This window comes from Leiobunum rupestre, chromosome 2 (genome assembly GCF_980474605.1).
Source record: "Leiobunum rupestre chromosome 2, qqLeiRupe1.1.hap1, whole genome shotgun sequence".
NCBI classification, from domain to species: Eukaryota; Metazoa; Arthropoda; class Arachnida; order Opiliones; family Sclerosomatidae; genus Leiobunum; species Leiobunum rupestre.
Window position 1 is genome coordinate 74,394,616 of NC_143385.1, and position 17,025 is coordinate 74,411,640.

The 17,025-nt window shown below is 34.7% G+C and overlaps 1 protein-coding gene across 1 annotated transcript; it reads right to left on the reverse strand.

The window, feature by feature from the left end:
* Nucleotides 1–7,209: 7,209 nt before the first annotated feature.
* LOC149959006 (putative sodium-dependent multivitamin transporter) lies at nt 7,210–14,490 on the reverse strand. The gene is made up of 12 exons (XM_090165118.1): nt 14,214–14,490; nt 12,561–12,626; nt 11,332–11,451; nt 10,847–10,959; nt 10,583–10,723; nt 10,395–10,524; nt 10,127–10,334; nt 9,903–10,057; nt 9,102–9,286; nt 8,688–8,809; nt 8,492–8,567; nt 7,210–7,306 (listed from the first exon to the last, which is right to left on the reverse strand). Exons 1-12 carry the CDS (start codon nt 14,379–14,381, stop codon nt 7,240–7,242), a joined length of 1,551 nt encoding a protein of 516 aa, XP_090021244.1. The 5' UTR covers nt 14,382–14,490; the 3' UTR covers nt 7,210–7,239.
* Between the last annotated feature and the right edge of the window lie 2,535 nt (nt 14,491–17,025).

Consider the following 17,025-nt stretch of genomic DNA (forward strand, 5'->3'; position numbering starts at 1 on the left):
AAGTTGAAAACACCATAATGGTTTATAGTTAAACTCTTGTTATATTTGAAATAAACCATTATTGTGCTATTTAAATCACCATAATGGTGGGAAGCTAAACTATTCTTCCAATATTGGGTAACCCTTACTGTGCTGCTGAAACCATCGAGAGAAAAATGAAATGATAAAAAAGGTCGGCATTGGACAAACTTCGCCTGTTTGTGGCGCCTCGCGTAGAAAAAAAAGTTAAATAATTAGCCATTTCGCGTTAAACGTGGATTTTTTACGCATGCTGGAATATTTGAATTTCATTGAAATTATGACCATTAAGTTTGACCAGAAATAACAAGTAAGTGTGACACTTATCGAAACATTATGCGTCACTTTCAACGTATGACCAGAGGTAACACCAAACTCTTTCCCATTGATGAGGGAAAGGCTCAAACCTGGGACCCTTTGGTTGTACGGGCCCTGGGAATGTGTACCGGCTTTTATATACGAAAACTGTATGGTTTTGCCACAGGCGTTACAAAAGTTATATTTCTAAGTAGGTGATGGTTGGTTTGAAGGCTGTGCAAATGGTATCGTATTACCAAAAGTAACATAACTACGATAAGTAAACGAAAACTATATGGTTATGACACAGATAAGTAAACGAAAACTATATGGTTTAGACGCAGATAAGTAAACGAAAACTGTATGGTTATGACACAGATAAGTAAACGAAAACTATATGGTTATGACACAGATAAGTAAACGAAAACTGTATGGTTTTGACACAGATAAGTAAACAAAAACTGTATAGTTATGCCACAAGCGTTACAAATTTAAGTGTATGGATACTGTATTATCAAAAGTCATATAATATAACAAGTACATTTTTACGTTTTTCCTTAGTAAGGCTTTTTTTCGTACGTAAATGTGTTCTAAGTGTACAGGGTGATTAAAAAATTCTTCGTAACTAATGAAAATGTTAATTCAAATATTGCTTATAGTTAATGTATACTCGAGGTCGAGTTGGCGAAACGAAGAAGACCTCCAGCAGCATCCCCCTTTTGAAACTTTATTTACCGAAGCTTCATCCCCCCCTTCTTGAAATGTTTCGTCAGCATCCTCCCCCTTGAGTTTTCCCTAACCGTCGAAGTTATAGTTGGCAAAACCATGCCTTGCCCCCCCCCCAATTCAACCACCTCAGCTACGCCCCTGAATGTACAGAATACTTAATTATGTTTTTGAAATTTAATTATAATATGTAAGATACACTTAAAACACTGCTTGGATAATTTAAACTCAAATGTCCGTGGCATTTTGATTTCTACATTCGTTGAAGGTTCGTGGGGTGCGGCTAGAGGTGTCAATGAGCGAGCCGAGTCGAGTTTCGAGCTCGACTCGGTTTAGGCTCGACTCGGTTTAGGCTCGACTCGGTTTAGGCTCGACTCGGTTTAGGCTCGACTCGGTTTAGGCTCGACTCGGTTTAGGCTCGACTCGGTTTAGGCTCGACTCGGTTTAGGCTCGACTCGGTTTAGGCTCGACTCGGTTTAGGCTCGACTCGGTTTAGGCTCGACTCGGCTTAGGCTCGACTCGGCTTAGGCTCGACTCGGCTTAGGCTCGACTCGGCTTAGGCTCGACTCGGCTAAGGCTCGACTCGGCTTAGGCTCGACTCGGCTTAGGCTCGACTCGGCTTAGGCTCGACTCGGCTTAGGCTCGACTCGGCTTAGGCTCGACTCGGCTTAGGCTCGACTCGGCTTAGGCTCGACTCGGCTTAGGCTCGACTTGATATGTGCTCAGCTCGTTTATGGATCGGTTCGACAAAGGCTCGAAAAACACTGACTCGGCTCGAGTTCGACTCGGGTGGCGTTTTAGCTCGCCGAACCCTATTTTAGTCGCGCTCGACTCGTTAAAGACTCGCTCGCCGCATAACTCGCTCAAAATGTCTAAAAGTCAAAATTTCAGACGGAGAATCCAACCGTAGACCGGTTTCGCCCTTTTGTGGCTCATCAGTACTGTGTAGGATTTCTGGCTTTTCTCGAAAAACTACCGATATCACTAAAACTATTAAAAAGCTGTGTATATAGGGCAATACAGTTGTATATTCGCTCAAAATGGTTTCCGATTTAAATTGCTCTGTTCGACTTGTGTAAAATACATAGTTGTACCGAGCGAGTTTATGAAAATAAATAACCACTTAAAATCCGTCAATTTATGTTTTAAAATTAATTACCCGAACAATAATAAATGCGGCTATTTTAATTGATAACTTGGTCACCACTCGAGAATGCTATTTACAATTTTTATTCTAGCACCAAAAAAGAAAGTAAAACTTATCGTCGAACTAGACAGTTTAATGGCCCATCCACACTATCCAACTTTAGTCAGCTGACAACTTGAAAGATTTTTGTCGGACGAACAAGGCGGGTAATGTGAAAGTGTCAGTTGGTTAGTGTGAATGCAAAATAAGTCAGGCTGACTAGTCTGCCTAATTTGGTCAGCTGACTAAAGTTGGCTAGTTAGAATGAGCCTTAAGGGTGATTTCAAAGAGAACTGATGAATAACAACCAACATTTAGAACTTTAAATCAGTGCAAATGCAGACCGAGTAAAAGCAAAGTTAACGCGTAACGTTCAAGTCAATGAGGCAATGTAGAAATCCACAAAAAAAGTGCACAGAAAATGTTTTCAATAAGTAAAATAAAAAGGAACTGTCCAAGCCTAAATATAATTTTCACAATCAACTATTACTGTGTAAATCATGTTAGGATATAAGACCGTTAAAGGTCTTTGTTATGTACAGAAACGTCAATTAGGGCGCTAAATTCAAGACCACATTGACCTATAGGCCGAATTAGCGATCGCCCTTTTGCCCTGGTCTCAAGAAGCAGTTTTGCCGCCCCAGTTTGAAACCCTACTGCTGACTACAGCAACTTTCACCTGAGTCTTTACGTACCCAGTCCGACCCTAGCTTAGGCAAGCTACACTAATGAAATGAATACATTTAATTTAGTGCTCCAGGAAACCACATTTGTTTAAACGGTTTATTGTCTGGGTTTAAAATAAAGGCCAGCTATAATGTACAAAAAGTTTTATATATTCATCACCATCCATGATTATCGCTGAGCAACCACCTGGTTGCTCCCACCCCCAAAGAACGTCCATGAATGCCTCAAATATAATACAGAATAATATGAACCTAATATCCATTTTTAGAAAGGTGTTACGATATGCGTTCCTTTAACCTTAGAAAGTAAGCTTTCGAGCTATTAAATAGCGAGCCAATGGTTTTTTCAAGCGAGTTCATTTGATTCGTTTCAGGGCTCAGCTTTTTAGCTCGTAGTTCGATGCGTTCGCCAAGAAACTAGCTTGACTTGTTGCTTGTTCGCCACGAAACTAGCTCAACTCGGTGCTCACTCGCCAAGAAACTAGCTCGACTCGTTGTTCGCTCGATATGACATAGGCTCGGTTCGTGACACGGTTCGTTTTCTGCTGATTAACGAGCGAGCTCTAGAACTCGGCTCGATACGTTTTTGCTCGCTTCGACACTCGACTCACTTATTCTTAGCTCGACTCGGTTCGATACATTTTGAGCGTGTCGAGTTGCGAGCCCTTGCGAGTTTGCTCGGCTCGTTGACACCCTAGTGGCGGCGTTAGGTTAACGTTAGCCTACCTCTTTTGTTAATTATTAAATTTAGGTTTCTGTATTTAAATGGATTAAATTTAATTATAATAAAGATTAAAGTTGTTTATATTAGCATCACCTACCTTACACTAGCAAGGAGACTACCCGAGGTGTAACTCACCGGTTTTGTTTAAATTTAGGGATTAAGTAGACCCAGGAATTCATACCTCTAACTTGGAATGGTTATCTCGCCCGATTTCCGTCTCTATCTAGGGGACCGTTTTTTTCCGATCATTTTGGCGTCAGAGCATACGTGTTTTCTCATACGATTTTCAATGGTATTAAATCCTAGTTTCAGATAATTTCATCCCCCAGTGTCGAAAAAGGGTTCAAACATCTTTTTGCTTTTCCCTTCGCTATCGCTCTATTGATAGCGACGGTCACCTCGCTTCTCAAGGGCATTGTCACTGCTGACAATTTTGACAGCGCTAACAATTCCGGACTTAATCCTTCCACATGGAGAGGTCGGGAGAGCGAGCTGACCCGTCGCTATCAATGGTGGGGTTTCAAACCCTAAATTTCGAAATGGCCGGGGAGTCGAACAACAAAAAACTACAGTTGTAAAAACCGGAGGTTGCGCGGGGTAAAAACTCCTAAAGAGGGGAGACATCTTACCATAGGGAATACGGCCGGATAACCATTCCAAGTTAGAGGTATGAATTCCTGGTAGGCCTTCATGTAAATAAAAAAAACCCCAAAGGGAAAAAATGCGATGGGATTTAGTTTTACCATGGCAACTGAAAACGTTTTTGACAACTAAAATATTATATTTCTCTATGTAAATTAACATGGCAAAATCGAAGATGAAATTATTCAATTTTTTTAAACAAAGGTGGTTAAATTTGGGTAAATATCAAATTTTGGGTAATTGTCTCAATTTGGGTCGGTATTTTAAATTGGGTATATACATTTAAATAATAATTAGGGTACAATCTACTATATATTTTCTTGTAAATAATGCTAACAGAACAACCATTACTGTGTTTTCAAAAGCGCAGTAAAGGTATCCCGCCAGTATAGTAAGAATTTAAACACCAACCATTAAGATGCCACTAGAAGCGCAGTAAAGGTCTCCCGGCAGTATAGTAAGAGTTCAAATTCAAACCATTAAGCTGCTATTAGAAGCGCAGTAAAGGTCTCCCGGCAGTATAGTAAGAGTTTAACTTCAAACCATAAAGCTGCTATTGGAAGCGCAGTAAAGGTCTCCCGGCAGTATAGTAAGAGTTTAACTTCAAACCATTAAGCTGCTATTGGAAGCGCAGTAAAGGTCTCCCGGCAGTATAGTAAGAGTTCAAATTCAAACCATTAAGCTGCTATTGGAAGCGCAGTAAAGGTATCTCGCCATATTAGTAAGAGTATAACTTTAAACATTTGTGGTATTTGCAGTAGCATATAAATATATTTAAAATGGTTTATATACAAGCCATTATTAAACTCTAATATCATATAAATCGTTTTATATTGCTACAGTAATGGTTTAAAATTAAACCAAATAAATAAATGTTAAATTCTCTGGAAATATAAATGGTTTGGATTGGGTTTTGGACAAATAGTTTACATACATTAATGGTTTAAATTTAAACCCTTAGTTTTTAGAGTGTAAAAGATTGAAGACAATTGTGGTACGATTGGTCTTGAGGGTAACAGTAGGAACCGTCTCATGTGGCTTTTTTCAACTGTCAAACAATTTTAATTTATGTTATATTTAAGAGTCCTGTTTGAAAATTATTATTGACAGTGACAATAATAACGCTAGCTTTGCTTATGCTGAATCAAGATCACGAAAAATTCTGGAAAATGGTCTGATGTTTGAAAGTAAGAAAATATAGGGTGTATGTATTTTTAGTTAATACGAACCACTTATGGGCATTGTTTTTATTTTTAGTCATGGAATGCAATGGAAAAGCGAGTTTGGACTATGATAATAATGGCCAAAGTTATTCTTACCTCGTTCTAGAAGATTATTTTTGGATTTTTACATTTCATAACTTATTAATCAAACATTTAGACTTTCACCAAAAATACCTTATTCATTCATATTTAATTATTTATTTATTCATTTATTCAAGCCTAAACACATTATTTGTTTTTTTTTACAAGAAACTGAAATCTATGCGACTTCCAGATTGGCGAAAAGCGAGCCCTCCATTGTCTCGAAATTGCACAAAGAGCCTAGAATCTCTTTGGTTGCCTACTTTTATGTCTCCTAACGCGAATGAAGCCCACAACGGTAAAATGAAAAAATTGTTATAGAAATATAATAGGTTCTCACCAGAGTTTGGGTAAAGCATACATACATAGTCAGAGTTACAGAGCAAGTAAAGAGAATTAAATTGAGTTAACAGGATTTTCTACCCTCGCAATTTTTACAACTATATCACGACGACTGATAGGCCAAATATTTAAGAATTCCGGATACTTATAAAATTCACTTTCATTATCAAAGATAACAAAATTAAATATTTAAATATTTTTAACACATTCCAACAGGTGAGCTATAGCCAATTCGCAAAAAAAGATGAACGGCCATTTGTTAATAACCGTTCCATTTAAAAAAAAACTGCAAATAAACTCAATTCTGTCTTAAAGAAAACATATCTTTACACACACCAAACGAAATAAATGGCTGATTCTAGTTTACCTTTGACAACCATGACAGCACTGTATCAGAATCCGCCACAACACTTCCATGGGGGGTATTTTTTAGTAAATAGAGACCAACTTAATCAGATTGTAAATTTTTTAGATTATTGATTAAAGAGGCCACATGGACTTTTGCAAATTTTTGGTCAATATCAGGAAGATTCTCGAAATATATGTGATTAATGTTTACTTAGTTTCGAGATACATTTTAATCTCCTTACAGATATAAAGTGAAAAAATATCATTTTAATTTTACATTAATTATAAATATCAAAATTCGATAACAGCTAGTATCATATACTTATTTTGATTGTAGACCATTGGGCCGAAATCCTATTCGTCCGAATGTACCTTTCAACCGAATTCCAATCGACCGAAAACCGCGTTTTGCGCGGTTTTCATTCAAAATACCGTTAGTGATACATATTTATATATCGTAGGTTACGTGACGATAGTATATCTATAATTTGGACTAAACTATGTCTTAAATATTTATTATTTCGTACCGACGTGTATTTTAGACCTTTTTCCCTTGAAATTTGATATTTTACGGGTTTAATTTTGGAAAATAACCTTGATAAGACCCGACGTGAAATAGTTGCCTACCATATCTAACCTAACCTAACCTAACCCAACCCAACCTGAACTAACCTAACCCAACCCAACCTAACCTAACCTAACCTAACCCAACCTGAACTAACCTAACCTAACCTAACCCAACCGGAACTAACCTACCCGAAGTGAAAACGAACCAGATTTAACGAAAATACTTTTTGGTTCATTGGGATTCGGTCAAACGGGATTCGGTCCAATAGTATTCAACCACTTATTTTATTTGAAATAAAATATATTTATTCGGTTGTAAGAAAAATTAGGAGTTCATATAGGCAAATAACATCATAGTTATTTCCTTCCCTTATTTTAATAACTTTTTAATAAATTAATTTAAATTTTGGGTACCATTTCACTAGCAGCTTCATTGGTGTTTTCCTCTTCGTCTCTTTCGTACAAACTAAATTTATAATTAAAAAAATAGTGATTTAGTTTAATTATTTAATTATTTTAACTTCTAGTTTAATTTCTATAAAATTAGTTTAAGGTCCTTTTTAAATAGCTGCTTAATGGTTTCGATCCCAATTTGGGAAAAACGATTTCCTAAGGACCTTTTACCGGTTCGTTGATATTAAATGGAAAGTAATCTTAAATTGAACTATTTTTATTTATCCTTAGTCCATTAACTCAAATCTTATTTATTGCAAGGTAAAAGCGATTTGGTCCCCTCTCAAGTTTATTTAAACCCACCCAATTTTTCGTGGATTTCATGCGTGACTTGATTGCAGCTGCATGCTCGATTTTCATGCCCGAAATAGGGAAGTGAGTCCTAGAACAGTGAACATTTAAATTACTTTTTCTGTAACGCTTGCTTAGTTGTTTTATAAATTGGGTATTAAAATGTGCTAAACTACGCGTAAAATATTTTTTAACAGAGTTTTGTACTCTTTAAAAATAATTTTTCCCAAAAAATCGTTATTAAAATGTTCACTGTTGGTAATAAGTTTTCGAGTGAGAGGCGAACATGCTATCATCAAACTAGTAAATAGTAAGTAATATACTATAGAGACAGATACTTCATGGTTTAAAAAAAAATTGGTTCAGACCGAACTTCAAAGAAAGCATTTTTATTACTGACAGAGGGGGTATGAACCTAAACGGGGGAAAGGTGAAAGTGAGTAATTGGGGCAGTTTTAAAAGGTTTTTAGGCCATTAAAAGGGAAGAGCGCGTTCAACAAAAATAACTGTACGCTGATTTTACTATCTGTTTTTTTTTTGGATTTTCGCCATTTCTATTTAAGGGTTGAAAGGAGCGAGTGAGCTCGAAAAGCTTAGCCAATATTCTTTTTAATAAAAGTTTATTTTAAACCATGAAGTATCTGTCTCTATAGTATATTACTTACTATTTACTAGTTTAAATTAACCATGGTTAAATTTTGCATTTATGATGCTATCATCAAGCCACGCGTTTGAAACAAGTGGAGTTGTTGGAGACAAATCAGACAATTGTCTTGATTTCATTGGTCGCCGGTGAGGGCGCCTTTCATCTCTTAAGAGGGGACCAAAGGGTTATGATAGAGTCGGATAATAATGGGTGAATGATATTCATGGTACTGGTCTTAATAAATTAGCTTTGTTCACTTACTCTGCCAAAAACTGTATTTCTTCTTTCTTCAAAATTAATGGACTAAGATATCTAATATCCGTCGGTTTTGTGTTAACTAAAGAAATAAAGAAACAACCGTCATTGCTTTGGGTCTTATATAATTTTCCAAATAGCGGTAAAACTTATCAAAAATTGTATTAGTTTCAGAAAATAAAAAATTATGCAATATACTAACTCTTAACAGGCTTTCTTTTGAAGAGTTTTGTTAGTAGAATTGTAAAAACAGCTGCTATTGTAAATCCTATAGCGTTGTACCAAGCTGGTGAAATTGTGTAAAGGGAAAAGATGTGATCATTGCTACATGTAAAACGAAAAATAAAATCACGAAAATGGAAGGAATTTCAAATTCGTTAGTATTAGCATTAAATAAAAGCCTGAATAAAATACGTTAAATCCGGTTTATAACTGGGTAAGGTCAGACGTGGCTAGAAAAACACCCGCAGTCCTATGCAATTCAAGACGTAAATGTAATTTTTATTATTTTATCGCAATTGTTTATTAGTTCAGTACTATATTACTTTTTGGGTAAACTAGTTTGATCCTATTTGAAATATAGCTAGATTAATTGATTAAATTCAAATATATGTACCTTCTTTTATGTTTTACATGAAAATACGTAGTATTTCCGAACGAAGTAAAGTTCTTTTCGTAACGAACGCCAGATGGAAGATTATCTCGAAGTTGGAAAAACGTTCCGTTCACGTTGTTTAAATACGAACCGATAATAATCCAAGAAATAACAGCCATTGACAAAGCCACAGATATATACAAAGCCTGAAACCAGTAACAAAATAAATCAATAATGAATTGACTTAAAGTTAAGGTAAACGTAAATTTTTTAATAATGTTTCGTGTTAGTCGTGATGCACGATAATTTCGATGGAATTTTTTAACAAGCGGAAATGCAGTAATGAAACATATTTATTTGAACTCATAAATTTAAAAAAAAAACGTTACTGACTTTGCATATTTTTTAAAACTATCAAGTGTTTTGAAGAATAGAATAGCACTTAAGTTTGAAGAAACTAGCTGTCAGAAATAAAGACAATTGAAACTAAGAATATTTACAAAGAGCTTGAAATATTTTAAACGTGTGAGTGAAGTAATTATCAGTAACGTTTGAAATAAAATTTATGCAAATAATTCAAACGTATATTTACAAATATTTTATTAAAAAAAATAATAAAAAATAAATCTTAAAGAAGAATGAAAAAATCTAAATAATAAAATGTATTCAAAATTATGTATATTGAAACTCAGAAAATTTCCAATGAACTTGAAAATATTTTAAAACTGTTAAAGAATTAAATACCACTATATAAATATAGAAATAATTCATGTGTTAATTTGTTTAATTTTAAACAACATTATTCAAAGAGTAGGCACTCACCTGCAAATTAATAATTCGCCTTATTATTCCCAAAATAAACGCAGTGCCGAGAGGAACCAGAGTGATGCTATTAATAATTAGCATCAATTGAACAGCTGTTCCAAGGTATGGAATCAAAACCGAATTAAAGATAATAACAAATCCCACAATTACAGCTAAAATAAATTTAAAAACCTCATTTTCCACTCCTTTGTAGTTATTTTTGATTTAATTAAACCACCTACTTATAACTTTACTCCAAAATAAATTGTACTTGCTGTCTTTGACTTTGAATTTAAACATTTTGGACAAAATATCTTCAGTAAAAACGACGGACAACGAATTGATTACTGAAGACATTGTAGAAAGAGTACCGCTTAGAATTCCGGATAAAGCCAAACCGGCCAAACCCGGGTAGTCGGTCAAAACATTCAAGATGAAATAAGGAATAATCTATAAAATCGAAATCACTAATTTTTAAATAACGTTGTAATTATTGCGTAAAGCTATTACTTGATCGGACGATTTGATTTTTCCGCTGTTAATTGGCTCGCAGTCACTATATAACACAAAGATCGCAGCCGCCAAAATCAGGAGAATAAAATTAAACAAAGCAACAAGAAAACCAGATATATATCCAATTCTGTAAAATTTAAGTCGCTTATAAAACTCACATTTGTTCCAACACAATTAGTACTCACTTTCTGGCGTCTAATAAATTCTTGCAACCAAGGTAGCGTTGCAATACTGCTTGACTCGTACAATATCTAATACAAGACGTAGAAACGCCCAAAACCGTGGCGTTCACCAAAGAATATTTCATATTCCTTTCCTCGAAAACACTAAAGTGATGTAATTAATAATATTATACGGCAGTAAAGATTTAATTTTTGCCAGAGGTTACAGTTTTTCGTGAGGTTTTAACTTGAATGAGTTCAATTATTTTATCAATTACGAAAGCTTACCTCATATTTGTGAAGCCTTTCTCTATAGATTGATTCCAAACGTTGGTCACTCCACCAGAACGATTTAAGCCGATAATGGTCATTGCAAGAATTGAAGAGAACATAAAGATACACTGAACAACATCAGTCCAAATAATGGCTTTAAATCCACCCTAAAATATTAAAATAAACTAAATATTTTAAAATACAAAGCAACAGATAGGCGCTCTCTTTTTCTTGCCTCCAATACGCGCAAGCGCATCTCTATGAATATAATAATCACGTGTTTATGTTAGTTTTTTTATAACGCTAAAATTGATAGAGCGCGAATTTTATTTTTTCAGGAGGCTCGTGAGAAAATGAACGAGCCCTTTTATACTGAAATATTAAGCAGTGCGCTTTAATATATAACGGTTTCACAATTAAAATTGTGGCTCGTTGTAAACTTCGTTACTGTGGATATGATCAGTTTATTCATCATGAATTTAAATAACTAAACTACTTACGATGACTGAATAAAATATACATGATATCCCTAGAATAAGAACTGCAGACCAATATGGAAAATCAGTGAAGGTCTCCAGAGTCATAGCTGGAATATACAATACCAGAGAACAATAACCTATCTGAAATAAAATAATTGTTATTAATCGTTAATTTGACATAACGAGAGAAAATGAGAGAAGTATCCATTTACGAAGTAAAAATGAAACGATTGACAATTTGCAAAGTGTGTTACTAAGAATTTTTTTATTACTAAGGGATAATTACTATGTTGAGACAGTTTTTATCGGTGTTCTTTATCCCCTTCATGTTCGAAAGGTATGCGAAATTTCCCTTAAACCAACTGAAACTGCTAGGTTCTCTAAACATCCGTTTTCCAATGTTTGTCTTTTACAAACTTTTGCCTGGGAAAATTCAAAAACCCCTCCCGTGGACCATCTTAACTTATACAAGGAGACATCCCGAAGTGTAACCCACCGATTTTGTTCAAACTCGAGGGATTGGTAGACCTTCATGTATCTTGAAAAATCCTAAAGGGATTTTATTCAATGGGCAACGGTTTTGCCATGGCAACGAAAATGTCTTTGACAACCTAAAATGGAAATTTTTCCATTGAAAATAACATGGGATTTTGACCGATTAAAAGGGTACCCCATGTGAAACATTTTACAAAATTGAAAAAAAAAATACCAAAATTATATTTTTTTTTATAGAAATTGACGAACAAAAATCAAAATTGGTCACATTTTGAACAATTTTTTAAATTTTTTTCACTGGGAAATCGGTTAAAATCCCATGTTATTTTATGTTGTCAAAAACATTGTTCGTTGCCATGGCAAAACCATTGCCCATTGAATAAAATATCTTTAGGATTTTTCAAGTGCTATGAAGGTCTGCCAATCCTCCGAGTTTGAACAAAATCGGTGTGTAACACCTCGGGTAGCCTCCTTGTTAGTAATGCTCTTGACCTATGAATCAATACATTCTTGGTAATACCTTACCTAACGATATAATCTGTAAACATTTACTTCTTTACTATATAATTTTTTTCGATTATATAGTTTAAGAAAATAAATACAACGAATTATATAATAGATTCATGGACCCTTTTCCGTACCGTTTAATTTTGGTGAATTCTTTTGGTGTACCGAATAGGAGCTCAGTGTAATCTCTATGGTTTTGCTAAGGTAGTCAACAGCGTGTTTAATTTAAAAATGATATAATTCAATACCTCTAATATGAAAAATGTGACTTCAAATACCAGCTGAAAAGTCGATCCAAATAGGTGCTCTATTATCTGTAAAATATAAAATAAGTCTGGGCGTCATTAAGAATCCGAGGTCTTTCTTTATACTACACTTAGCCAATGTGATAGTACGACCCGAGGGGTAAGACAGTCTCAGATAAGCTGTACATTGAGTTCGTGCATTTAGCACTGTTAAAGGTACATATTTTCAAGAGTTCGCGAGTTCCATTTAGCACTGTCAAAGGTATGGCAGTGTACACCGAGTTCGAAGAGTGTCTTACCCCTCGGTACGACCTTTTTATTGTCCCATAAGAGCCAAGACAACTCGTTCTATACCTAAAGGTATTCCTCTGAAAACAAAGCCGTTTTTTTATCTCAGTTTACGAGTCTAATTACTTATTACATCCTAGCTGTGGTTTGTTATTATTAACAGCCATTTAAACTTACATATTTTGCAATGCACAAGAAAATAATTTTATATCTTATTCAGTTAGAATAACCAATGACTCATATAAAGCATTATAGGAAAAAGCTTGTGGAATATGGTTCCCTCATCCAAATAAAAGCTTAATACGATGCACTGGAATTCAGATAATAACAATAAATGCGAAAAGGTAGAAAGGTCCATCATGTAAAAGTTCAAAAATGTGAACACCGAGAAGTATTTATAGATAATTCAAAAATTACGAACCCATAGGATTTCGAGGACAAAATTTCTGAGCCATCAAATCAAAAACGAATTAAAAGTAGGAAAAAAGAAAGAATTTTCCAACAGTACACCAGTTTCGCCCTATTTGGGGATTATCAGTAGTGGCGGTTAATGTGGCGTGGAGCTAGGTAGAACAGATAAATTAACCTTAAAAATTTCGATTATTTATAAAAATTTCAGATAACTGTTTACTTATGGATGTTATTCGTGGTTATAAAACGATTTATTATGCAATAAAAATAAGTTTTGATAATTTTCTGTTATGGATAAGAACAAATAAAACGGACATTTCTTATCCAAACCCCGAGCTCTAGTCTGGCGTGCGACTACTTAACAGGAAAGTGGTGCTAAGTGTAGCAATTTGAAAATTTCAAAACCCGTTACTCGGCATTAGAAAATTAATTAATGGGAAAAATGGTGAAGAATAAAATAAAATAAAAGGTTTGTAAGCTATTAAAATTAAAAGCATTTATTAAGCTATTTACGGAACTTTTTTAATATAAAAAGGTGATATTTGTTTTAGTTTCTTGGAAAATATAGGGTAGGCACTTTGAATGTGTCTATAAAATCATCAAGTTTTCATAATACTCCATCTATTCTCCGAGAGGTAGAGAACGATGATAGCTTTTGGACTACGCACTCTCCTCAACTGATTGTAGTGATACGTGCAGCAGAACCACGTTTGATTAAATTAAACGAAAGGGTCTTCTAGCTTTAAATTTTTAACAGTTCATTTAGATTATTTTTATATGGGGTCGTCTATTCCCTTAAATTTGATGCAATTCGATAAAAATAGCACATGCTTAAATTTAGTTATCGTAAAGGAATAGCCCTATTCGAAGATAGGTTTTCAAAAAAATATTTTTGTACTGTACCCAAAAGAAATAAGTTTTAAACATGGCATTTAAGTTGGTTTAATAGCTACTTACATAATAGACGCTGACCTTGGAAAATCTGTGAAATATAGGAACCACGAAATAGCTACCGAAAATTAATCCAATGCATAAGGTAATTCCGTAGAAACCAAAAGCTAATCCATAAGAATACATCTCAGCAACGTGCCCAATTACTGACAGCCCCGATACAGCCGTGGCCATTACTGATATTGACAATGGGAAAATTGAAATTCTTTTACTACCGAGAGCGTATTCTTCGAAAGTTTTAGAAGTTTTTCGTCTAGATATGACCAGTCCCGTGGTTACAGATACGACTGGTACAAAGAATACCATAATATAATCGGTGTATCCTAGTTGTGAGTTCTTCATCTCCAAAATCACAAAGACTTAGGAAACTATTAACAATTCCCACGAAAAAATATTGACACGATATTACATAATAAATAAATCAACGTCTCGTACCAGGAATAAATGCCAACTAATTTGTTTTGGAATTTCGCGATGTAATCATTATTAAAATGGATGAGTCCAAAGTACAAAAAACGTTTTTGTTTTCTTTTACGAACATTTAAACACTTCCTTACACGATAAAACGAGAGCGCAGTCTTTGCCGCCTTGTCTCCTCACTACATCCACCATACTCTTTCACAAAACAGTCAATTTAAATGGTGATTTTTGTAAATTTTTACATAGTTCCTAAAGTCATCTTTCCAACTGAAGTACACTTCTACATCTGGGGTTGATGCAGCGAAGGATTGGCTTTATTATAAATATGGAAATAACCGATAAGGAGCAGAGGTTTCACAGTTTTAACTGTTTAAAATGTACATTCAGTATATGCAAGAACCCATAGACGTACCAAAAGCAGAGGAAAGGAAATTTTGTTGGATCGCCTCCTAATCGTTTTTTTTTTAATGAGGCGGAGCTATTGAGTCTTCTTCCACTATTGTTACTTCTAAGAAGAAGGCGCGAACCCTTACAGATACAGAAAATTACATATTATTTTTAAGTTGCTTTCAAGTTGGCTTTAAGTTGTCGTTATTAAGTTTAAAGTTGGCTCTAATTATTGGCTTTAAGTGTTCTCCATTATGCGAAATTAGAGTTGGTTTTAAGTGGTTTTTAAGTAGGTTTTTAGTTAGTTTAAGTAGATCTTAGACCGCTTATTTTTGGTTACTTAAGTTATTACAGGCGGAAAATATGAAAAGGCGGGGCTTATTTTGAAAATATAGATTAGGAGGCTCCCCGACTGGCTAAAGCTATGATAGCGTGTTCTTAGTACGTCGATGGGTTCTTGGTATATGATATTTAGAATATTACTTTATTTTGAAAAATATTTATTTTACGCAGATTTCTTTAGCCATATACAATTTTTAACAAAACATTGACTTCATGGTGGCCTGTTGGGAAAACAACAATATAAAGACGAAAATTCCGTTTTTCTGGCTGTTACTAACAAGCTAAACCCTAAACAAATTTGAAGAAATTTAAAAACTTACAAATAGCTCGTACCAATTATAGCTGTTCTTTGAGCATACAAGTAAGTACAATAAAAAATATACCGTCTACGAACATATAATATAATTTACAGTGTTACCGGTCATGGATTGTACAAAATAGCAGTGCCCTTACTTGGCACAAAACCGAATTTAAATGAAAGCGCAAAATATAATTTCTTTTTTAAATGCTTTTTATTTTAGCACCTCCCCGTTTTACCCCAATAGTCCTTGAGGCAGTTACCTAAAACAATTTGACTACCAACTCCTTGGGCCTAGAACCACTGTGGTTTTCTCGAGTATGGGTGGTACTTTCTATCACTTTTTTGCCATGTGGAGGCTAATACTATTTTAAATGGTTTGTATAGCAACCGATATTTAAAGGAAAAGTCCAGGTTGGGTAAAAATTCGGTCTATTTGAAAGATCATGTTGAAGTATACTAAAAAATATCCGTCGTAAAATTGTATCTTTTTTTAATGACGAGAAATTAATTTTAAAACAAGCGAAATTTACTAGCCAAGCGAGCTGCCCTTTTCTTTCACCTTCCCTCCGCAGGCCGCACGCGGAGCAAGCGTGCGCAGGGAACAGAGCGCTGTTATAGCGCGAACAGCGTGTGATTAAAGTCCTAAAACGTCACCGCGAAACAAAATGGCAGATCGCTTGGTGGGTAAATTTGGCCCGTTTAAATATTTATTACTCGTCAAAAAAAGATACAATTTTACGACTGATATTTTTGAGTTTATTTAAACATGATCTTTCAAATAATAACTACGTGTAATCGGTGTACAAGCCTGTAGATTGATCGTACTAAAAATAGTAAGCCTATTCTGTATTATCCAAGGCTGTACTCTCTGTACTCAGTGTACATAATTTACAGAATTTAATATCTAATTATAAGATCAGATTTTGCCCTTTAAAATCGGAAAAGTGGTTTTAGACCTCCAACAATTTCCCTTGGGTAAAGCAAGGCAATAATCAATTGATTTTTAGTTATCCATCTTGTAGGGGATTTTCTACCCAAAATCCTACGTCGCCCTCCTAGCCTAAAGGAGACCCGGCGACCACTACTACATTAATTAAAATGGTCCTCCCTCCCGCGTAACCTTCGGGGTTAGCCAGTTTGAATAGGGTTGTCTAGGGGTCGTTATTTGCTTATTTGATAAATTGAAAGTTGCCATTGAAGTTCCAAAATAATCGTAAACATTTATTTAGGGACAGAAAGCAAAACAAGACTAAATGCACTGTTACAAATAAAAACTACCAATACTATACGACATATTAAAAACAGAATAAATGATAGAACGTTAATAGTTTTAAATGTACATAATTGATACAAAGACAGTTTTTAGAT

Coding starts and splice junctions, on each gene's coding strand:
- LOC149959006 (XM_090165118.1), bottom strand. CDS start 14,381: ATGGCCACGGCTGTATCGGGGCTGTCAGTAATTGGGCACGTTGCTGAG. Junction 10,960..11,331: donor GTATATTTTATTCAGTCATC/GTAAGTAGTTTA, acceptor GATGTTGTTCAG/TGTATCTTTATGTTCTCTTC. Junction 9,287..9,902: donor GGCGAATTATTAATTTGCAG/GTGAGTGCCTAC, acceptor TACTGGTTTCAG/GCTTTGTATATATCTGTGGC.